The 25671-nt window shown below is 43.0% G+C and overlaps 1 protein-coding gene across 1 annotated transcript in view; it reads left to right on the top strand.

Annotated features, from left to right (window-relative positions):
• Nucleotides 1–443: 443 nt before the first annotated feature.
• The window catches only part of LOC119162130 (eukaryotic translation initiation factor 4E-like), a 39244-nt gene continuing 14016 nt past the window's right edge, over nt 444–25671 (top strand). The window contains exons 1-3 of the mRNA XM_037414601.2: nt 444–546; nt 15639–15781; nt 25447–25501. Coding sequence (XP_037270498.2) covers nt 448–546; nt 15639–15781; nt 25447–25501 — 297 coding nt within the window. The 5' untranslated portion in view covers nt 444–447. The remainder of the gene's footprint in view (nt 547–15638; nt 15782–25446; nt 25502–25671) is intronic.

Here is a 25671-nt window from a genome sequence, read left to right as displayed (position 1 = left end):
AGCCACACACGAGTTTGCAGAGTCAGTGAAATGGCTCGACAGACACGGGGAATGCTGATGCGGACGTCATTGTTTGCTTTCAGATTGCTACTTTCATTGAAATAGCAGCGCCCACGTTCATGGTGCATGATATAGGTGGTTTATTGTTTTGCACATGCATTTATTGTTTAAAATGTAAGCCTTCTTTTTCGTGCTGCTCCAAATTGGCCCTTTCATGATTAAACATTTGTTATTTTTGCTGTAACCCACTTCAAATTTTAGTGCTTCAAAAGTAACATTTTGCTGCTCCGAAAATTGCTCCAAGTTCTATTTAGCCTGTTGCACCCATGCATACTGCTAAATCATAAGTGAATGGTTGCTGAGACAGGTGGACTTGTACCTTATATCGTTGGCTGACTAGTTCCTTTTTACAGACTGATATTTCTATTACAGTATGGCATCAAGCCCATGTGGGAAGACGGCCGAAATGAAAATGGAGGCCGTTGGCTTTTCAGCTTGAACAAAAGCCAGAGGAATACGGACTTGGACAACTACTGGCTCGAAATCGTAAGTTATCTCTTCACAAATAGTAGAAAGAGGTTTGACATTGCAAGTATACCCACTTCTATTTCATAGGGTATGAATATAATGCACTCTAGCCTGCATATATCGAACTCTGTAAAGACAGGTAATCGATAAACTGTATAGTTCTGTACAAAACATCTGAAGATGTTACTGTGTTTTCAGTGTAAATTTCAATGTACATGTTGGCTTTATGGCAGTGCTTTAGAATTACGGTGTTTACTTGTATAATTTGGGCACACTTTCTGTGATCTTGAAGCGCTTAAAAGGTTTCCAAATTTCGCATATTTCACAAAATCATTTGAAGAAATGTGCAATTGTACATTCAGTCGCCGACCCATTTTCCCGAGTCGGCCAAGACCATGAAATAGTCTAAGAAATCCAACAGTCCGAAAAAATGGTGAAGCCTTGAAAAATCACAAATAATGCAATGCTTCATGCTGTACTTCGGGACTAGCAATTTAGGTTATATTTGGGCTATGGCAATTTTGTTAGATAGCGCGTTAGCAATCGCTGCCGCAGACCGTTGTGGGCGGCAAAGTTAGCGGCTTCATGGAACAAAGCAAACACAACTTGATGCCGGTCGCAAAAAGATGCATGCAACGTCTCGCCTGTTTGGTGTCATTTACCAAGACGGTATTGGATTCGTTTACCAGCACAGACACTGTACATTACGCTAGCCTTCAGCGACCATCAAAATAGCACTCTCGTGGCCGTAATTAAACCCGCGTGTTCCAGGACAGCTATTCTCAGCGTGTCCTACAATTCGTGGACATGTCATATTCGGCCTCCCCTGTATGCCTGGAGGTGGCTGCATCTTTCCCATCTTTTTTTGCGCAACGTCATTTTGACGCTACGCAGTTTTCACAACACTTGACACAAATGAGATTGGTGGAATGCGTTTCACAACAACCAATGCTGCCCCCAGAGATCATCTCTAGGACGCGCATCTCTGAGTCCCTGCATGGACTCAAATAGAGTTAGCCCTTGAAATACGTTTAACAAGGCCGCCCGCCTGACGCCTCTGAAAGGTCTGTACATAGTCCCTGCATCGTTCATCAAAGATTTCGACACGTTCACAAGCACGTTCAGAGTTCATCAATTTTAAGAGTCCTGTTACTTTACTTTTTATCCACTTGGTTTCTTTTTACGCTGAGAACGGACTGGCGGGTTCAGTGCGCCTATGTGGTCAAGCAGGTCATGACGTCAGGACTCACTGTTTTTTATTTGTTTTTGCGTAATTGAACGCGCTTCGCTGAATTGGACACCGCTAGAATAGCTCCCCAGATCAGTAGCCAAGCACTGTGCCTCCACCTCCCCAGAATGTTACTAAGCTATCGCGAACAGCAGCAAGCATATAACGCGCATAGCGGCTCAAAAACACTTGGCGCACTACTGACACGACTAACACAACGTGCGCAGTGACGGTCGGAAAAGAAACTCGCAAAAAATAAAAGCTACCGTTGTACTATTGGTGATAAGGTTGGCTGTAAAAGAAACTCTGCCATTTTCCTAGCTATGGAAGATAAGACATGACATCCAAATTCGAAAGATAGTGTGCGCAAATAAGATCAGGCATGGCCTCTGGAATCGGAAGCTAGTAAGCGCTTCCAATTTTGTAGGCCGGACAACTAGCTACTGTAAGCCAAACTCAACCAAGCCAACAAAAGATCCAGCAAGGCGGTTGCCGAAATTGAGAGGCGTAGCTCAGAAGAAATGGTTTACTCTAGAAAGTCAATCTTTGGAACATTAATTCGTTCAAGAAATAAGTCCCGAAAGTGCATTAGTGCATGGAACCTTGAAAGTGCATATGTGAAATCCAAAATACCCAACAAGTTCGAATTTTTGGAGTCCGAAAAATCTGTCAGCGGCTGTAGTACAACACAGGCCGTATATAAATAAAAAACAGAAAAAATGGAGCACAAATGAAGTGTACATGTTTGTTTCACACTAAAAACCCAGAGGTAAACCAGCGAAATTTTGTCACACGCGACCTAGTCAGAACCTCTGAGTGAGATGTCCGATAGGGAATCATCGCGGCCGCTGTGTCACTGTTCTCCCAAAGCTCGTCATTCTCAGTGCCATCAAGCACGTTTGAAGGCCCCGTTTTCTTGAAGCTTCTCTCGACAATGCTGGGAGGAACCATGTCTCACAACTTAGTGATATCTGAGAACCTAACTTTCGCTCGTAATTAGACGTCTTCTTTAATTGCAGAAAACTGGTGTACGGTCAACTTCCATTATTGCGAAGTTCACTGGAACCAAAAAACTTCGAAATAAATAACTTCAAATTAGGCAAACTGCACAAAAACTGTACTTTTATTGCTTCAAAACTGACCATTCTCAAATAAAATAGTCTGCCATCTTCTCTTGCCGAACCTTGCTGTCGCTAGCAAGCTTTCCATGCACATGGGGCAACAGCTGCGCCAATTGCACCAATTTGATACAATTTTCATTTGTTGCGCCTAGCTAAAACCGTAAAATTTGCTGAAATTGCGCCACACTGTGCCCAAATGCCCAGCCAGTCTTAAAATTTTTTCAGGAGTGCTGATTTCGGTGATAAATTCAGGTCACATAGGCCACCTGCAGGTTGCTCCATCAGTCAAAATGCGCAGACATCAACTACAGTGCAGATGATATACCTTAAACATTCTAGGCACCCGCCCTACGTTTGTGAGATGCTATCGACCAGATAAAGTAACGACGCTGTGCGCCGATTGGTTCACTGACTGCAGCGGATACCTATCGGCGAGACGACAGAACTCAAGTAAAAAATTCGTTGCTTTAGCCCCCAATGTCGCCATCAACGCTTTCGGAAAATGTAAATTTCCTAGCCTGAAAATGCATCAATCAATCAATCAATCAATCAATCAATCAATCAATCAATCAATCAATCAATCAATCAATCAATCAATCAATCAATCAAGCAATCAATCAAGCAATCAATCAATTAATCAAGCAATCAATCAAATAATCAAGCAATCAATCAATCAATCAATCAATCAGTTTTATTTTCACACTCGAAAGAGAGGGGACAGTACTAAAAGCTACTGCAGCTTGACAGAGGTCCTGCCCCCTTTTATAAATGACAGCAGCACATTGCCGAGAAAGAATAGATACACCACACTAAAAACAAAGTAATATGCAATAGAAAATATTGTTGCAATAACAAAACAAAAAGTTTATATGCTTCAATAAATATTTATAAATTCACAAAAATATGTGCCTATGAACGAAATTGCGGATTTCATAGATTTACATTTTTATACTCGATACACAAGTATATATAAACAGCTCTACATACGCACGTGTATATGCTCTTTTGTAACGAGTTCAACGCAATTTCAACACGAGGATAACAAAAGAAAAATAGATATCATGTGCAACGTTATTAATTTCTGTGGCGCGACTGAAAAATAGTCTTATTTCTTGATTAGAGTTGCACAGTGTGTTTTAATGATTGTTTATGTTATTTGTTTCCAAGGTGTAGGAACATGCCATTTTTTTATTGTGCCTAGTATGAAAAATACTGCAATTTACATTCAACTCAGCCAGCTAAAGTTTAATGGAATAATTGGACTTTAAGTATGACCATGATGTTAAAATTAAGCGATAATTGTATAAAAATACAGGTATAATTTCAAATTTTATGAACTAACCATTCGTTATTAAATGAGTGTGGAAACTTGGCGATGGAGTGGGCAGCTCTTTTTTGAAGCAAGGGCAATTTTGTTAGACTTTTCTTTGTAGTTGTGCATCAAACAACGTTGTAGTATTGTATAATTTAAAACACTAGAGCATTGTAACGGAAAACATTATTGTTAACTGGAAGAAGACATTTTAGGCGTGCTATGGTTCCGACAGGAGAAGAAAGCTTTTTACTAAGGTGTTTGACGTTGTTACGAAACGACTGGCTCCCAAACCGTGAGAGAAAACGCGACTTTATTGTGCAGGCATGGCGAACTATCTCTTTTGTCGTCCTTCGCGAGCTCTGTGTTTTTAGCTTTCTCTTCTTCCCTCACGGTGTCGCACGTTCTAGTTGCTCCGTTCCTGTTCATTTTTTTTTTCAACATCATTCGCGGTGGGCCAAGGTGAGATGGAGGCATCGAGCAAGCAAATCTTTGGTACGAAGTGATTCACAACAGAACCATTCGCGAGACGGATAGAGCAAGTGCGTACAATGTTTTCTCTCTCTGCAATAGCTCAAGCAATGTGCCCATTTTCCGTGACGTCGCTGGTGCCGTGCCTTCTTGGAAGAGCACTACATAACCAACTCGGAGCTTTGTTGTTGGGCATGTCGAGCGATTGTGTGCCGACCGCAGCAATAGCAGGTACACTCGTTTCCATCTCTTTTAAAGTTCTACTGTTGGACGCTGGCGATGACGAGCCTTTCGTTGCAGATCAACGGATACGTGTGGCTCTGATGGGCACTGTTGTCTGTTGTGGCATTCAGGTGTTGCGTTTACCGAGCAAGAAATGCGATGGAGTTAAGGGCTGTAGCTCGTTGGGTTCACTTCTAAGAAAGGTGAGGGGTCTGCTGGTAATCGCAGCTTCAACCTCACACAGCACCGTTGTGAGGCCTTCCACGTTAAGACTACTGCGTTGGAGTGACTTCTTGAGCGCAGTTTTTGTCGGACGAATGAGGTGCTCCCACCATCCACCTTACCATAGAGCGCGTTCTTCGAAAAACTTCCATTGTATCCTGATCTCCGCGCTGTTCTCGCGAAGAGCAGTTAGCGCAGATGCAAACCATCTAGCCCAACACCGAAACGCCTGGGCTTTGTCAGAGTACACAATTCAGGGCGAACCGCGGCGTGCGACGAAACGACTAAAGGCGAGCAAAGTTGTGGTGGTGGTCATGCCTGATGTTAGCTTAAGGTGAATGGTGCGTGTGACGGCGCACGAAAACAAAAGTAAGTACTTCTTGGACCGCTTGCTGTCTTCGCGTACATCAGCCCGCAGTAATCAAGTCCAACGACCGTGAAGGGGCTCGTTTCCGTAATTTTTCACGAGGAAGTAGGGCTATGGGTGCTATCTCCACTGTAGATTTCCAGCGTTTGCACATTCTACATGAAAAAATGATCCTCTTCACAGTTTGACGCCTTTTCAATGACCAAAAACACTCTCGAAGCTCAGTTAGGATTGCTTCAGAACCACGGTGGATTGTACGCATATGCGCTGCCGAAACAAGCAAGCTGGTGAGGTTATGGTCACATGATACTAAGATAGGGTGTCGAATGTCCTGTTCAGCGTGCAGCGCTTGCAGTCACCCACCGACGCGAAGTAGGCCGTCCTCATCCATAAACGGGCAAAAACGAAGTACAGGGGATGTTGAAGGTGATGACAGAACTTTCTGCAGCGCTTGGACCTCGATCGTGAACGAACGAGTGTTCCTGCATTATATGCAACCGATAATGCTCAGCTTGAAATTATTCTGCTGTCAGAGGACCAGACGCTGATGGGGAGCATCTTTCACGGCGGCTGAAACGCTGGATCCATGCAGTTACTCTTAGTAGTCTTGCAAAAGAGCTGTAGGTTTCCAGGGACATTACATCGTGGCGAAAACTATTGGGAAATCAACAAACGGATGTAATTTCTGCGCAAATACCTCGATCATTCTTCAGTTGCTGCGGTTTGGTGAACAGTATTTTGTCCTTAGATTCGCTCACGTCTATACCTTCGTAAGACCTTGTTAACCTTCCTAAGACATAGCCAGCTTGGGCCATGCCATCACTTGGACGATTTGGTAAGATCCGAAAGTGATAGTTCTTGAGTGATGACATCGGCGGGAGTTTCTTCGCTGCTACAGTGAAACGAGTGGGAAGGTCTGGTATGCTGAGAGATTTCGGTGACGCGGTACACTACTAATGGTTCCAATTTGGTCACTGAACTTTTTATCCAGTTTAGTGCCACAAGCGAGTTCATCCAAAACGCAACAGTGGCCTTTTGGAGAAAAAGGATCTTTTGCACGTAGCGTATAAGCCGTACCTTAATAGTGCAGGCTTGGAAGCGATACCATTTTCAAAGAAGCAAGTTGGCCCTTGATGATCTAGTGTCGCGTGAATCACGTTTCGGGCTGCGAGTTCACTCGTACGTAAATGCAAGCACCGTATGCTCTAGGACTGCCTTCTGCAAAGATGTGCAGCTCAAATAAAAAGCGCTTATTTTTGTCTCGTAAGAATATATATCGTGGAATAGTGACAGATGAGTCAGACAGCTCAGAACACCATGCAACTATTACATTCGGCCTGATCACCTTTAGGCTTACAAACATCCCATGCAAGATTTTTCTTCCATACATTCTGGAATACCATTTTAGTCTTCAGGGTGAATGGAGTGAGGTAACCCAGTGGGTCGTATACTCTGACCAAGGTTTTCAGTGCTGTAGGTTTGGTAGCCGGCTTTCGGTGGCAAACATAGCTGCGTGTCAGTGCCCGAGATAAGGTGATCACCTGAACGTTCCCAGAGAACCCCTAAAACCTTCATCATTAGATTGTCGCCAGCTTCATTTTCGATGGCACAGCTGTCACGCAAGAATATTTCTTTCAACTCCTCGCAATTTGAGGCCCACTTGCGAATTTCCATGCTTGCCTCGTAGAATACGGCCTGAAAAATTCGACTTTTCTTTTTCCTAGCTCTACATAATAAGCTCGATACGATAAGTAAGATTTGAAGAGCCCCAAGGTTATACCACAGATACCACAATCCTGTAGCTTAGTCAGTATTATTTTATAATTCAGAAGATCAAACTTTCTGGAGAAGCCGTTGTAGATTCCCATAATAATTTTTACCATCGAAAGCTTGTAATATTGTTTCTTTTTGAGCTAACAGAGCAGTCTCGGTGGAACGGTGCTTCTCGAAACCATGTTGATGACCAGCTAATAAATTATTTTTGTCTAGGTATGGTAATATTTTAGCATGAATAATCTTCTCAATGCCTTTTGAGTATAGTATTAGTAAAATAAAATTGGGTGATAATTACCTAAATGATTTTTATCGCCTTTTTTTAAAGACTGGCAATTGTCCGTACCGTTGCGATGCAAGCGTACACAATCATGGTGAAAGAGATAGAGAAAAAATAGAGGGCTGCAAACGCCCGAGCTCTTTTGTCGACCCGTCAACAGGTTTAGGTGTTCGGGGGGTACGGTATTCTAGGGATTGTAGCCCAGGGGAAGTCCTCGGAAGATAAAAATTTCGCACTCACTGCCCGCTTATGTACGACAACACTTGCCTGCTCGGTGAGGCGCGCCCGGCAGATGTCGCAGTCTCCTCATGCGTGCATCAGCGAGCTGGCTTGGGCAGGTTGGGGAGCGCAAAACATACTAGTAAATTTTTTTTAGTAAGGCTAGATAAATCTTAGGAGGGCACACATTATGCGAGGAAATAAGGTATGCAAGCAAGGTGGCTTACGGAAATACACAGTTTCTTTTTATTTCTTGTTCTGTATTCATTTTTTCGTGTTTTGAGATGAAATTGCTGTAGGCCCGTGTGCTCAGATTCGGGTGCACGTTAAAAAACCCCAGAGGTTCGAAATTTCTGGAGCCCTCCACTACTGCGTCTCTCATAATCTTATGGTCGTTTTAGGATGTTGAACTTCAGATGTTCATCGATCAATCAATACATCATTCAATCAATATATAAATCAATCAATTGTGTAGAATACCAGTACTCAACCATTCTAATAACAGAAGGGAACACAATATCGTCAAAAACTAGCAGTTGTTTCCTGTACAAATAGAAGTGATGAGCAAAGCTCCATAAAAGTGGGACACAAACGACCATGTATGTGCCTCATATCGCTTGTGGCTTTCATGAAAGCAGTAGGGTGGGGAGCAGGTAGGAAGAGCGTCTAGTGTGCTCTATGGCGGGAACGACTGAGGAATGAGTGTGCGGGGCGAGCCAGCACAGGTGACGGACCAACCACTGGTTTTAGTGGAACCCTGGAAATTCCAGGGTGATAAGGGTGACGGGGAAAAACAATGGTTCCACGTCTTCGCCTGTTTGAGGGGAAAGGGCAGAGATGAAGAAAGAGGGAGAACGCTGCGAGCGGTGATGTGGCGGGGAGCTGCAACGGTGTGGTGCGGGCCTTAAGAGCCGTGCTACTAAAAAATGGTTGGCGTGCAGCAATGTGTGCAGCAATGTGAGCAGCAATGTGTGCAGCAATGTGTGCTTGCGTAGTTTGCGCCGGCGTAGAATGTCAGAGCATGCCGGCCGGCAAGTTGCCAAAGCCGGACTCACGACAGCCGACAGGCCTTGCGGCGAAGCCGGGTGTTACGACTCGGGCCGCCAACGTCTTGGCCGGGATTTCTCCGCTGTTTCTGTGCAGAACTAATAGACGGAGCTGACAAGGTGATGGTGGGTTGAGGCAACATGTATGTTCAGCATAAATAGAGGCGTTAAATATTCGGCACTGGGGCTGACAGCTTAAAGAGCTCGCACTGATGTGCGACGAAGAGCCTGGATGTCATCGGATGCTCTGATGGCATCGTCTGTTCTCGGGCACTGCTCTGCTCCTTGGCGCCGCGCCGCTTAGTTCTTTTATAGGCCCTGGTGACCCTGGCGTCAGCCGCCCCCAATCAGAAACCGCCACTAGATTGCATCTATGGGCGTGTGGTATTGCCAAGCGTTGCGTAAGACACGCCAGCGCCGCCGAGCTAGATGACGTCGACTGCATCATCGAGCTGCAAACGGACCCGGGGGTGGAGGGAGGTTGCCAAGTGTTGCGTAAGACGTGCCGCCGCCGCCGGGCTAGATGACGTTGACCTGGCTCACTCGCTAGTTTCGACGCTGGTGGAATTTGCAGGAGCAATGAATTTCGATTTGGGCTCGATGGCGAAACACAGGGCAAACATTTTGCTTGTTACAGCAGTTTCTAGCCCTCTGGGACACACTTGCTGACACTTGCTAGCCTGGGAACGAGGCACTGTAGGGAAGAGCGCGCTCGATTCTTTTAGCGGGACATACTCATCCCACTTTTTTTCCAGAACGTACTGGGTGAATATTGACCAAATTTGTTTTGTACTATTTCTTTGTGGTTTATATTTACTGGGCGTCCCAGATGACTCTGCCGCAAATTAAGAAAAACGCACTTCAAAAACATTCTACCTGTTGTATATTATAGGTAATTGTATGCACATACAACCTCTATTTCTTTTCAAGACTAAGCACTAATTAGTCACCTTAATTAGGCAACAGTTTGTTCTTGCTAAGGTCTGTAAAATGTACACTTCACGTTGTAGGTCATGCCAAATAACCCCAAAATCACCTTCATCATTTATTTGAACCTTAACGGTCCTTTAGGGGCATAAGTAAGTGTGGAGGAAGTTTTACATAATACAGTCAAACCCCTCTGTAGGAGACACTGATATAAGAGACAAATAGGTATGAGAGACACCATTATGACTATACTGAATTACAGGGGATAGGAAAATGCTTACAAGGTCTCCTGCTTACAGCAAATATCTCATTTAGAAAGACTAAAATTGCTGCCTGGAAGGTTTAACTGTACAAAAAACAAAATAATAAAGTAGTACAAATAAATGAAAAATAATTTTGCAGGATCTCCGAACAGATGTAAAAAATTGTACTTATACAAAATTAAAAATACGTGTACCCAAAATTTACGTATGTATACAAGAGCATGAAATACAGTTACAGTTGTAGAATTTTATTGCGTTTTCAAGTTAAAAAAGAACTTAGTAGCTGCTTCAATACGCACGAGTCACGCTCTAGATCAAGGCTTCCGGTAAGTAACTCAATTCTTTGATGGTGGCATGGAGAAATGACTTGTTGAATGCAACCGTTCTACCGAAAGGACGCTGGAAGCTTTGTGAATTGCATAGCTGACGAGAGTAGCGGACAGGCGAAAGTAAGAGCCACGCAAATAGTGAAACTAATAATATAACTTATGAAAAAAAAGAGTCAAGAAAACATGCGTCTGTAAGCTAGATTCTGCAATTCTAAAGATTCCCCAATGAAAGTGATGCTTGATGAGTTATCGTAGTTCGTCGTGACGAGCTGGGCAGCCCTATTTTGAATGGATATCAAAATAATATTCAGATAGGTTTTGTGAGGACTCCAAATGTAGGACGTATATTCGAGCTTTGTACGAATGAATGTTATGTATCCAATTTTACAGATTGTAAGAGGTGATAGGCTTAAGGTTCCTTGGACGTAGCCAAGCTTTTTTGGTGTGTCGGCGACCAAGTGTGTCACATGATCCCAGCATGCGAGGTTGTTAGAAATAGGCACGACAAGGTATCAGTAATCGTCGACATATGCCAAGTTCATTGAGTTTAAATTGTAGATTTATTCAGAGCTCGACTGCTTGCGAGATACGCGCGTGACTTAGCATATGAAAACGTTAGTCTGCATCAACCATATTGAATGCCAGTTTAGGTAGGTCGTTTTGTAGAATTTTGTGATCATCAGGGGTGGTTGATTTGGCTATAAAAGATGCGTCGGCAAATACTCGATTGGACGATGAATTTCCTGATTGTATATCGTTCACATATATAAAAAAGAGTATTGGGCTGAGCACTGACCACGGAGGGGCACGGTATTTAACAGGCGCTGCAGTGGTTGGAAGACCGGCAATGTCAGTTAGCTGGGATGAATGTTCTAGGAAGCATCGGATCCAGGGCTGTACCCAAGAATAAGTTCCGGGGAATGTTTTTGTGTAGAACGTCTAACTTAGGCAACTGGTGGCTGCTTGTTTTCTTCAGTGTAGAGACAAATATTCCCGTCCATTGGCTTTAAAACAGCATCATGTTTGAAAATATTTCCATATAAAGGATAATTCTACCTGCACTCTAGTTGTGTTAGAAGTTTCAAGAGCTATGCACGAGGTCAGAGATAGTTGTCCACCAAGAAAAGCAGCCGTGCCATTAGCAAAGCTGATTGACCTTAAAGTGCTCTCCACCGTCAAATCGGCAATATTTTCCCAGGTCCAGATTGTGCACGCCTGAAAAAGAACCGATAAAAACACGCATTCCTGCCTCAAGTGTGCTTTTATTGCTTGCCACTTTCAATTTTTAGATTTCTTTAACTAAAGAGGGGGAAAAGTTTGGAGATCAGCAACGCTACGGAAATAGCAGTGAAATGTACAGTTCATCTAAAGAACAAATCACCAAACACAATCTTCCAAAGGATTCTCTCGACATCACAAAAATTTTATATTCCCCACCGTTACTCTATAGAAAGACAAATTTTCGCCGCTAACAATCTAGGAGTTGTGCCCTGAACACAGCCGTTTTAGCTCGACTATTTAGTTATTTATTTATTTACAAATACTGTAAACTCTTTATTGAGGTTCATTACAGGAAAGGTGCGACACACTGTACAAACAAAATGGGCTCATAACTATACATCTCACAATAATAAACTAAGTATAGATAAATACAAATCCGTAAAATCTCTGCATTGCGAACGAAAAACACTCACCCTGATTCGCAATACAACAGATAACAATCGCTATATTCTTTACAACAAATCACATAAATGTAAATCAAGTAAATGTAAATCAAGTAAATGCACAAATTCATTATCATCCCCCACAATTTTCACGAATTGCTTCCTGACATTTAGGTACGCTTTCATCCAAATATGCAAAAAGTTGATGCAGTCCAGCACATCGAAGCTTATACAGTAATCTGTCGTGAGGTACTTTATTGAAGGCCTTAGCGAAATCTATGCAGATGACATCAATTTCTTCATTCATATCTAAAGTTTCCGCAAGGTCATGGATAATTTCAATAAGTAGTATTGGAATCGAGACTTTACTCCTAAAGCCATGCTAAGAAAGATATAACTAATTTTCACTTTCCAGGAAGGTGATAATATGTTTGACAATGATATGTTTTATTATTATGCAGCACATAGATGTGACCGACACGGGATCATGATTTTTGGCAGACAACCAATCCCCACTCTTAAACACAGGGACCACAACAGCTGTGCGCCAGTCAGATGGCACTTATCTAGTACAAAGAGACTTTAAAAAAAGAACTTCTAAGTAATAAGATATCCACTCCGCATAACGCCACGAAAATGGGTTGGGTATTTTATCAAGGCTGCATGCTTTTTTAGAATCAAGAGACAATAGACTCTTCAATACTCCTTCTCGACTGATAGCAATATCATGCATCGGCTTGGATAAGCGGCATATTAAATCCTTTGTTTCAGTGTCACATCGGCGTCTTGTAAAAACTGACTGAAATAAAATGTTAAGACTATCTGCAATATCAACATTCTGCATCGCGATTTCGTTTTCCCGTTTCACCTGGTATTTTATCGCACCTATTGGACATATGAAGCCAGAACCTAAGAGGTAAATGTTAATAAAATAACGCAACTTTTGACCAAAAAAAAGCACGCTTAGGTGCTGTCAATTAAGTCTTCTTTCAATTATTTTCGTACACGTGCTATTTCCTCGGAGCCATGTGCCTTCATCTCCGCAACCTTTTCAACTTTCGCTTCTTATGAATAATATCTCGTGTTATCTACGGTTGCGCTTTTTAGACTTCTTTGTCCTACTAGGAATTAATTTGTCGATGCAATATTTATTAACGTTAAAACGTTGCCACAATTCAACTGTTTCGCGCTCGGATGCGTGCTCAAAATGACCAAACGAAAACCCCAACATGTCAAAAATGGAAGTGTCATCTGCGTTCGAGCAGTGCTTCGCTTGCACGGTCTTTTAGGTTCTAGTTCATAAAACACTCAGTTAAATAGTAAGAGGGACCAATCTATGAACAGAAACTGCCTCATCATCACATATAGTATAATTGCACACTTTGTTTGAAAGGAACACTAGATCCAACACTGACCGAGACGAAGATGTTATCAAATTATATTCGCGCACTATTTGTGTAAGACCATGAGCAAACATAATTTCCAACATCTTTTCACCGCTATCAATCTCAACGTGACCAGGCAAAACCGCGTCCCAGTTAATGTGCGGCAGAATAATGTCTCTAGTAAGAATTAGCCTGATTTCCCATTTACATGAGCAAAAAAAAGTTATTCAGTTTATCAAGATACTTTGATGCCGTTGCGGGTGGTCTGTACACGACACCAACAATGTGTACTTTGTTAAAAAGGCGTATTCTACACTACACCGTTTCTGGTACATTGTTTTTAACTTGTGAGGCCACAACAGACCTTTTTTTTACTATGATAGCAACCCACCCCCTAATCAGTACCCATCACCTGTAAAGATCTAGTATCCTTCTGGCACAATGCAGTTATCAGGGACACAACTGTGTAGCCACGTTTCAAATATAGCCACCCAATGGTGACTTTGCGATAGAAAAATGTATTCAAGTTCAGTCATTTTGTTAGCGATGCTACGGAAATTAAATAGAACAAGCCGAAGCTATGTCTGTGGCAAATAAAAAAGCGTTTCTAGTGCGTTAGATGACATGCTCTCGTTTCTTGTACTGCTCCTTCCTTCATCGGTAGCTTTAAGAGCATTTATCTGTTTCTGTTTATCTGCACGATTTTGATACAGGTATTGTTCTTCTCGTTTGACATCCTAGCCATATATATCACAGTTTATTTAAACCTTATAATGCACCAACATAACCTGTGCATCATTAGCCCTATCTGAAGCTGTACTTTTCCATAAATTGTACCTTATTTTAACTGTTTCTCAGGGGTAGTCTTGGCGTGCAACTATGCATCTGCGTATGTGCCCTTCTTCTTGTCTTCAAGCAAAAAACAAATAAAAGAGAGAGAAAACGAAAACTACTTTCGCATTTGCAGTGCTACTCTTCAGTTGCTGCAGAAGTCTCTGAACTGCACCTCGTTAAAGTGACAATAGATAATGCCACTAAAAATGTGGTGCCACGTTCGAGAGTTTGTGTTGTTTGTGGAGAGCACTTTTCCCAGTGATATCGCGTTGTTCCACTGCCCGTGCATAAAGTGGCACCCGACATTCAATTTTTTTAATGTGGGTAATCGTGTGTTCGTTCTCGAGGAAAAGTGAGATTAGGCGCTGGGGGAAATTTGGAGACCACGGTGACGACAACGGATTTTCGGAAGTTGATTTTTCTCACGCTTTGCTATCTTAGGCCTCACCGCGGGTTGGCTACACTGTTTTGGATTGCCTCGATTTCTTACTTAACCTTACCACAAATCTCTGCAGTCACAATGAGTAGGCTTAATTCACTTTCATGACTATGCCTTATTGGCTATGAGCACGACGTCTGCACCTGCGTCATCGGTATGGAAGCTTGTCATCGGTACTTTGCAAGGCATTTTCCATGTGTCGCTTGTGTCAGAGCGGCACTGGGGTCACCCTAGGAGTATGCTGAAGAACCGAAGCAAATGTGTGGCCAAAACCGCATCCGTTTAGGGCCAAGACGCCATTACATAGTGAAGAGAACCAATTCACAATGTTGGTGCTACATAAGGCTGGCCATGGCCAAGTTCACGTCACTTGGCATAAAAGGAGGAAAGGATTTGCACAGGAGAAAGGTGGGGGTACTGTGTTTTGAAGTGGAGCATCTGCGTTGTACGCAGCGCTGTCAAAAGGTGATCATCTTGGCTGTCTGCACAAATCAACGAGCTTGTTGGGGACTGTGTTATTTGAAGGATTTAGGTTCGATCTCGGTGGCAAGTTATGTTTTCGCCCACTTTACTTTCTTATCATTTACAGCATAATTATTAGAAATAACATCCTCTATACTTCATTTGGCGTTATTGTGGAAGTTCCCTTTTTTATTGTACAAGAAAAAAAAACGAGCCCTTAGAAAATCTAGGGTATTCTGATGCAGTTTGGGACTTGAAAGTTTCATATAGCAAATCATTGCAAATTTTTTCACGATTATTTGTGTGGATCTAGAGGCCACAAGGTAGGGTTTTGATTTCTATTAGAAAAAAATGTGGATTTGCACTCCTCTACTACATACTTTTTATTCCTAAATCCCGCAGCTATGTCATGACGCAATACGTTTTGTTATTTTTGTAGCATTGTTTCATGAAACCCTGTAGTTTTTTGACATCTGTCAAGCTGGTCAAGTTGGTATTTTTAGTTACCATAATGCTGAAATGCTTGTGCTTTATATAATTTACCAGTTGTTGTGCCTGATAGGAGAGGGCTTCGACGAGGAGATAAGCGATGATGTGAGTGGTGTAGTGGTGCAGGTGCGTCCAAAATTCGACAAAGTTGCTGTCTGGACTGCCGATGTGCACCGAGCTGGCAACAACATCAGAATTGGGTGAGTTGGTTTTTTCTTTATTTATTTACATAGTTCCTGAAACGCCACAGTGCAATACTGCAGGGGGGTGTATATACAAAGTCAGTACAGTTAAGGACATTTCTGTGATAGCAAGCAACAACATATTAAATATATATATATATATATATATATATATATATATATATATATATATATATATATATATATATATATATATATATCAACATGTAAGAATGTTAGTGCACAAACAAAAATTTTTTTGGTATTTTATGGCAGGTAGCAAACAGGTACAAAAGGTGAAATACACTAGTCATATTAAAACAACAAAAAACGAACATTTGTTTCTCAGGTTTACTATAGCTTCTGGAAGTTCATTCCACTCTAATTGTTTTTAAAAAGAAGTTGGCTTACTTTATGAACCTATATTTTCTTCTGGGGCCTACACTGACTGCCTTTCATGTTGAAACGTTGCTACGTATGAGACAATTGATAGTGAAATCTTATCTCCCGAACTTTGACCCCCAGAAGGGGTCGAGGGGAGACACTGGTCTTGTGGACCAAAATATTATCACAAAACAAACTTTCTCGAATTTTTTCTCAACTTCTTTCTGCCTATAGATATCAAAGACAACCTATGGCTGCTAATATAATACATTTCCATGGACACCTATTTTTGTTATTGTGCTCTAAAATTAGCTTTATGTCTATTGTACACTCACAAACACCCCTCGAAATATGGGTAATTTTTTCCCATTTTCTGTGTTTTTTATTACATTATTTTTTGATCCAACGGTTAGATCTTGATTATTGTTGTAATGCAAGGTTATGAGTACCACACACACTAAACCAATTTTATAAAACATGTAATAAAAATATTACGTCATCAAACTGCCAAAAATACTGGGGCTCCCAACCATGACCATGGCGAAAACGTCTACAGTTGCTGACTGATTTATCAGACCTTGCTGAGACCACAAATTACTAAAAAAATTGTACCCCTGTCACACGGAACATGTTATGTCATTCGCAGCGAATGACATTCCTAACGAATGTTGTTGCAATCTTGCGTTCCACGTCTAAACGGCCATATAAAATAACATTTGCTATTGATGTCAATGTTTATCGGCAGGCTAAAATATTACCGAGAAATTGGAGCATTTATTTACATAGCATTGTCCAGCTGGTTCAACATGTGTTGCGATGCTATGCAACAGCATCATTAAAAATAAAAATGCTCGTACACATTCAAAGCAAAACTACCTTAAAGCCACTCACAACTTGCAGACGGCAATATTTGAAACCATGGCAATATTTGGAACCATGACAGCATTCATAAATTTATGATCACGATTAATGATGATAAGTGCAATCGAATATTATTTCTATCCGACTGCTGCGAAGGAAGCATCAGAACCGATTGAAGCGCCTGAAGCTTCCAATTGAACAAAACATCACCGATGACGAGGGATCTGTAGCTGCGCCTACAGCCCGATTCATTTACGTTTGGCTTCGTCTTGGCCAGCAATTAACAGAGAAGTGTGGTCACCAATTATCCAAGAAAGGATATTTGGTTTGAAATCACTCTTCCTAAACTGGTGTGTCACACTTGCGTGTGTATTTTACTGATAGCGACAACGGCAACGCTGCACCAACACAGCGAGCGTTTTTAAATACGGCCTACATGGGGCGCCATAGCGTTAATTGAAAGTCTGGGAAAAAAGATTATAGCTGCACAAATTGCTTCTATTATCACCTTCTACGTTCAAAAGTTACCGAAAAGGTAATAACAACCTTTAATAGACATCAGAACATCCCTTACACTTGCTTTGAGGTGTCGAATTTGTAACCTCTTGTTAAGCGCCTGTTGACGGGTGTAGAAATGTCACGCTTCCATGAGTTCAGTGATCACATTCAAGGGGTAAATGTCATTAGATGTGGAAGTCATTCACTGTGCCCGTGTAGCAGCGACAAAATGACATCAACACCTAACGTCATTCACAGCGAATGACTATACAGGTGCCGTGCGAGAGGGGTATGACAGTCTAAAAAAAAGGGAAGGATATGAGTGATAACGAAGCTAATTAGGATTATAGCATCCGAAAAAATCCCCAATAATGCCCTTCGTCATGCATACTGTGCTAGGGGACGAGCAGGTTTGGTTGTACGTGGGCGACGAGAATATATTCCGTGCACTGAGCGGCACCATTAGTGGCTTCATGGCACCAAGCAAACAAATTATGACGCTGGTCGTAAAAACGTGCATGCAACGTCAAGTATGTCTGCAGGGATTTAATGATGTGCTCTGGGTTTTTCTAAACGTGCACTGACTTTGCAAGTATGCAAGCCTCCAGCATTTCGCCTCTACAGAAACGCTGCTTCTATGGCCATGACCAAACCTGCATGTTGTTTCAGGTGACACCCCCCCCCCTATTAATCTATTGACCTATTGATAATCACGATAAGGCTGACTGGATGTATAAGGTTGCACCCGTGAGATCAGGCAGCGGCTCATGCCACCTAGCCAAGATAGTACATAGTAAAGTTAAGTACTATCACCGTGTCTTGAAGAATTGAATTTCATACAGTATCCAATCGCCATAACCACCGATTACTACTGATAAACCACAACGGCAGAGAAGATGTAACATGCAGGAATGCTCAAATACACTTGACACACCGCCAACATTAACACGTGCGAAATGACACAACCCTCCCCTTATTGACCTATGGACCTATTGATGATCACGATAAGGCTGACTGGATGTATAAGGTTGCACCCTTGAGATCAGGCAGCGGCTCATGCCACCTAGCCATGATAGTACATAGTAAAGTTAAGTACTATCACTGTCTATTGAAGAGTTAAATTTCATTCGTGCCTGGATTGTAGCAGCCAAATCTTCCTGGTTATTTCTACCCACTTAGTCTATTTTGCCATCACTGTCCCTAAACCCCAAAGTTTTCAAACATTCTGCACCATTGTCTTGGAATATAAAGTGAAGCCCTTTAAAGAACATAATAAAATGTTCAGCTGTTTCAAGCTCCTCCCCACACGCACTACATAACGAGTGCATGCTTTCGTATTTGGCTTAGTACGTCTTGATCCGCAATACTCTCGTCCTGGTTTCTAACAGCAGAGAACTACCCCAAGAATTACCATAGATCTTTTCTCTTGCAATTTCCTGTGCTTGAATGTTTGGTAGATCTCTAGCGATGATTTCCTGAGATCTCCGAATTTTCACACGCCCCTTTCTGTTTCATTCACCTTCTTCTTATCTGGTATTTCCTTTTGGCTTGGTGTCCTGCTGTTGTCTATGTTGCCTTATGTACTCCCATGCAAGGTAAACTGTTCTTTCGGAAAATTCGGCTCTAAGTTCTATTAGGCAGAGTAAAGTATCCGAAAATTTCATTTCCACCAACAGAGCGTTGATAACGAACACGTTGCCGAAGTCATGAATAACCGCTCTGCAGCCGAAACAACCTTCTTCATAGGATCCACTAGGGCAAAACCTTTTGAGCATGCAGTCTCCCATGCCGTAGAATCGAGGCAGACAATGCATTCAGATTTCAAAAATTTAACGTCAGTCAACCCGTGTTGCCAACAAAATGAACTAAAAAAACTACGAAAAGAAAGTGCTATCACGGAAATTCGCCGATCACGTTGCAAGCCACATAGATTACTGGTGCAATGAATGGCACTGATTGTTCGATTTCAAGGGCTCGTACCCCATATCCATGACGTTGCAACCTAATCGCTAACCACCGTTCGAGTGTTACATGTGCCACCTAAAATCCATTAGGCTTAAGTAGAGCCACCAAAAAGAGTTACGTCGATTCCATACAAAACCGCAGTATGATTGCCCACGACCACCTACGAAAAGCACAAGCAGGGATTAGGCCTAGCCTACCATTCGCATGTTGTCGTTAGAAGTGTGTACAAGACAAAATAAAGATTTATTATTGAAAAGATCGCACTCAAGCACTGATCCAAAAGCAGCGTACGTGGTACAATCAGGGGAGAAGGTGCTGCGCCAATACCGCCATGCTGTGCCAGTGTGACCTGCTGCGGGAAGCCGCGTCTAAACGGAAATTCGCACGTGCAACGCCAAAATGAGTCAGGCTTCTGCAAGTCCGCGTAGTGGCAGCAAAGCTAAAAGCTCACGGCAGAAAGTTGAAAAGCTTTTAATTTTGTGGACGCGGTAGCAAACGGGATAATGGGGATGTTTTTCCTGGCAGGAAACTCAATGCACACTTGACGAGGACGCGGGTTCCAGACGGAGCGTGCTCGGCCGGCTAGAGGTTGGAGCTACGCTTGCGCGTCGGTGCAATTACTCTGACGCCCAAGCAACCGCCCTTCTTCCTTACTGAGCGACCCTGCGAACTAGGCGCAATACTGCCGTGGGCATCTTTTCATGGCTATCTGCCGTGGCCATCTGCCGTGCTAATCTTTTCTAAATGAACTTAAAATCTAACCTTTCTCTTTCATTACCACTGATGTCTATCAATCCCTGCAGATGTTTTTTGCCGGTCAATATTACTATATATTTGTATACATCAATGCTGAAAAGGACTGTTCAACATGTTTTCCTTGCTTGACAAATGAGAGGCTAAAGCTGAGACCAATCCCGTCTAATTTGGCTTCTAAAGCTTGTAAATGTGGTGGAACCCGGATAATACGACTTTCAGGGAACCACGCAATAAAGTTCTGTATAATTCAGGTGGGCATTACACAATCGAAAAACTAAGATGATAGACAGCGACACTAAGCCTTGCCCCCAAAACTGGTACAGACTGCCTGATTAAGCTCACAGAAAGACCTTGTGCTTCTGCACGAAAGTACAATAAATTATTCTTGCCAGGGGTACCTAATGGTAGCATTACATACTAGTTGGAGGACGTACGAGCGAATCTTTATTTTCAACTTAATAAAAAAATCTAATGTAACCCGCATTTTTTTTACCAATAAACCAGGTCTGAAAATTGCCGCCGTGTGAAACCCAAAACACATTGGCAACAGCCTCCCCTCGAAAGAATCGGGCACAGTGTCATTGTTATCACATATTGGCGACGGACCACGAGTTTGCGTAGAGTGCCTTCGTTTGTGACTAAGCTGTGCGCGTTTGAATTTGTTGGCTTCTGAAATGCAACTATTAATGCCCCGCTGTTTGTATGAACGTCAACGTCAAGTGAAAGTAATCTAGCATGGTGAAAACAGCTGCGTCGCACCCTTGTGCGCGTGCAAGGCTATGACTTCGAATGCGACAAAGACTGGAGACCAGCTGTATGTCGACTAGGGAACGTTTCCACGCACAAAAAATAAGAAATATAGGTTTTTCAGTTGGCTGATATACTCCGTGTGGATAGAGTTTGCCTAGGTAACGACCCCGGATACATACGTGAATCATTGAGGCCTATGAAGAAGCACACGAACTTCCAAAAGAATTTTCAACTTTAAGAAAACGTCCTGGCTCACTCTCAACTTTTCTAATCGTCCACCTAGGGGAATGAAAGTTCATATTTAGCACTCGCCAATATTTGGTTGACGTTTGATTCTAGTAAATGTGGTTTTTTGCCCAGATGGAATCTGAAACTCTTCGTAAGGAGCGGGGTCGGCGTGAAACTGCGTCGTATAAGAGGGTTTTAATTACATAATTTTTGTAGATAATTTTTCGGAACCAAATCAATTCGTCGTAAAATGTGGGTCATTGCGAAACCAGGGGACATTTAATCGAAGGTATACTGTACAGCATAAATAACAAAGGTGCCGAGGGACTCCGCTTTCAGAAAAGTAGCGTCCCCTTGACAGTTTTGCCCAGACAAGAAAGTTTGGACACGGCCTGCGATACTGGAAGCTTGTGTGTCTTCTAATCCAGGAAGCCACAAAACTAAGGTAGTCACTAAAAACCTAACTCGACGACACCAAGGTAAACTTAAACACGGCCGCTTCCAAAACTGAGAGACATGGCTCAAATTGAGTAGTTTAGTACGAAAAATCATACTTTCGGGCATAGGTTGGTCCAAAAAATCTTTCATGAAAATGCATTAGTGCTCCGAGAACGCTAACACTGCATTTATGAAGTCCAAATTATCCAACAATTCCAAAATTTTGGAGTGTAGAGAATCCGTCATCTACTGTATATGAACTGAGCTATAATTATAGGGATGGTATGGTTGTGATACCTTATAGAAAAGTTTTTTTAGCGCCCGCAATGACCCAGTGAACGAACAAAAGGGAGAAAGAATGCGCATACATTGAATTTGAGAGAGATGCTTGCATTTGCACAAGTAGTGGATGCCTACGTAAGACCTTGGCGCTTACATTGCGCCCACTACGGTCGATGTGTGCTTTACCGGCAGCTCTCTCACGAGATCATGATCTGCCGAGTCTAAAACAGACAGGAAGACTGCAACAGACAACGGTACAATGTTCATGGCAGCAAACGAAGTCGATGGCAGTGCCCTTGATTTAGAGGGTAAATAAGTAACCTAATGTCAATTGGTGAACATGTGCAGTGCATTGTGAACGCTACTAAGCTGGAGCTCAACTTACGACGACAGTATGTCTGTTGCAAACTAGAAACCACGAATTGACACGACGCACCGTGGCGAATTTGATGATGTTGTGGGTCTTGAAGTGGAGAGCGCCACGCTCTTGCAGTGAACGGACACAGCAGACACAGTCGGACTGAACCGAAACAACGGATGTATTTAAATGTTTTCAGATCAGCTATAATTCAGGTGACCTAATACACACCAATTGTGATCAACACGCTAAAGCAACCTTTCACAATATCACCATAAAATCAATAACATAACAAACCCAAAGTAGTGCGAAGGTGGAGCCGCCAACGTTCGACTCACCACTAGGGCCACGTCAGACAACCCGCGGTCCCGTCCACCGCGGACCCTCTGCCAGAGACAACCGTTCGCACCGACCGCCACGCACCAGAAAGGACCGCACACCTCTCATACGGCGCCACCCAGGCTTGCGCCAGGCATCACTGCCGGCACCACTGAACTAACAATGTTGATGATGGTGGTAATAAACGCTCGCGAGCACACCACTACCTACCCTTCGATAGTTGTGAACCCTGAATGCGGCCTATGCGCAAAACTCGTGCGTCACTATGCGCAAACTACTTTACAGGAGATGTTTGCCCCCACCCCCTCTTCGCAATGTTTACGGGGCATCGAGTCTCTGATCCTTTTGAACAATGTGTGCCTCTTCTTCAGATGTCTGAATAATTGCCTGCAACAGCGTGCCAAGTGCAGAGTAAAAGTGCAGTTTTATTAATGCAATACACTATACATACAATTTAGAAAGCACTACAACAACGAATCAACAATATGTACAATTTGTACTGCCCAGCAAAGGAGGCCTGCTGGAAAATCTGTGAAAGAAATGTATGCGCCCACCCTCCAAATGTGCAAACCACTCACCTCTCATAGGCTGCCACCAAGGCTTGCGCCAGGCATCACTACCGGTGCCACTGCACTAACCATAATGATAGTGGTGGTAATAAACGCTCGCGAGCACAACGCCACCGACCCTTCAATAGCTGGGAACCCTAAATGCGGCCTTTGCGCGAAACACGTCCGCCACGAGGCGCAAACTACTTTACAAGAAGTGTTAGCCCCCACCTTCTCCTCCCGCCATGTTTACGGAGCATCGTGTCTGTGATCCTTTTTAACTATGTGCCTCTTCGGCAGATGTCTGAATAATCGCCCGCAAAAGCATGCCAAATGTTTAAGAGTAAAAGTGCAGTGTTATCTATGTAATTGTAGAGTCTGTGGATGCACGTGTATGTTCTACTAAGCTCAGCTTGGTTTTTCTCGAACACTGATGATTCATAACCTAGACGGCACCCTTATCATTGTTAAAGCAGCTTTGGTAACAATCGTCATTTATGTATAAATCATGCTGCTTGTTTATCTATACCGAACACCCGAAACCACTGCTCGTCATCAAAAACGATCGGCTTGCCTCATTCGTTTACTGAAGAGGCAAGCACCACTCTGTCAGGGACTGCCTTTATGCTAAGCAAAAAAAAAAAATGCTGGGGACTTTCACGGGTTTGTGATTGGCCTATAATGGTTCCCGCATTATCTTCACTTGGAAATGGGAACTTGGACCAGACAGCCATCAATTTCAACATTCTGATTAGTGGGATGGTGCATGAAGGGGGAGCACACAGCGTGCGTAGTAAAGCTACGAGCACAAAAGATGCAATCACATGGCATGGTATTCTAGTTTCTTTAAATGCTAATAAACGGCTCTGCCCTTTGTGGTGGTTCATTTGAATTTTGGAACAAAAAGACATGCTACTTGCGCCAACATGTGTTTGCTCATTGTGTTGACCTTTTACTTCTTACTGTAAATAGGCTAGGGTTTTTTATTTTTGAGAACGGAAGAATTGTCTTCCTCAACATAGCTAACATAAGACTGTGTATATTAGTGTATGGAAGCCACATGAAACTAAATTTCTGCACTTAAACGCCGAGTGAACAACCTCCTATACAAAATTTTACGATAGAGGATTTACTAAGAGGATTATATGATCACTGCACTCTTGTGGGTTGTGGACATGCTGCTGCATGAATTTTTTGTATAATGGTGTAATAATGAAAATACACGAGACAAAACATTCATTACAGCAGGCATTGGTTTTTTGCTCATACTCTCCATCCTTTTCGGTGGTGCTATGAGTAGTAGTAGCTTGTTGTCGTAACTATGCCCACATTGGCAACGTAACGCGAGATCACTGATTTTGTCATAGGCGCATAGCCATAGACTGAGCAAGGGCCCCGCCGCGGTGGTCTTGTGGCTAAGGTACTCGGCTGCTGACCCGCAGGTCGCGGGTTCGAATCCCGGCTGCGGCGGCTGCATTTCCGATGGAGGCGGAAATGTTGTAGGCCCGTGTGCTCAGATTTGGGTGCCCGTTAAAGAACCCCAGGTGGTCAAAATTTCCGGAGCCCTCCACTACGGCGTCTCTCATAAACATATGGTGGTTTTGGGACGTTAAACCCTACAAATCAATCATAGACTGAGCAAGGCTTCCGCATGTGTCGCTCGTGTCAGCTACTTGCAGCAGTGCAGTAAGAAGTACAGTTAAGCATTGACGAGGTTCATGAGGTAAACAATTACGTGACATTGGACACGCTAAAACAACCTTACGCAATATTACCATACAATAGTTAGCTTAACCAACACAAAATACTGTGAAGGTAGCGTCGCCAACGCTCGACTCACTACGAGGACCCATGACAGACGGCCCGTGGTGCCGTCAAGCACGGACACGCCACAAAAGACAAGCGTTCGCGCCAGCTGCCACGCACGAAAAATGAACGCTCACCTCTCATATGCCGCCACCTAGGCTTGGCGCCAGGCATCACTGCCGGCACCACCGCACTAACCATAATAATGATGGTGGTAATAAACGCTCGCGAGCACAACGCTACCTGCCACTCGATAGTTGTGAACCCTAAATGCGGCATATGCGTGAACCACGTGTGCCACCAGGCACAAACAACTTTACAGGGGAGTGTTCAAGTTGTTCAGTGCTATCAATGTTGTAAAGGTGATAACCCTGTGTCTGAACCCATTGAGTTCAGCTGCACTCTGGATTTGTGTTAGGGCATATTGTACTCATGGTTTAATTTTCTGTCTGCTCTTTGATCATCTTCAGGAAGACATTGAAGGAGAGGCTATATTTGCACCCACGATACATCGTTCCATACCAGGTATGTTCTGATCACAATACTTTTTGGCATTTCCTGGCAGCATTTATAAGGGAACTTGCTGATTGTTTCTGCAATGGTTACGCCTTGAGTCGGCATGCAGCGTTGATCATTTGTAGGTGGGATGTTGAAGGTCGCTGACGTCACTTACCACTAGTGCGTGGCCATGCTAC

This window comes from Rhipicephalus microplus, chromosome X, assembly GCF_043290135.1.
Source record: "Rhipicephalus microplus isolate Deutch F79 chromosome X, USDA_Rmic, whole genome shotgun sequence".
NCBI lineage: Eukaryota > Metazoa > Arthropoda > Arachnida > Ixodida > Ixodidae > Rhipicephalus > Rhipicephalus microplus.
Note: the sequence above shows the minus strand (reverse complement) of the source record. Positions and strands in the feature narration are given on the sequence as shown.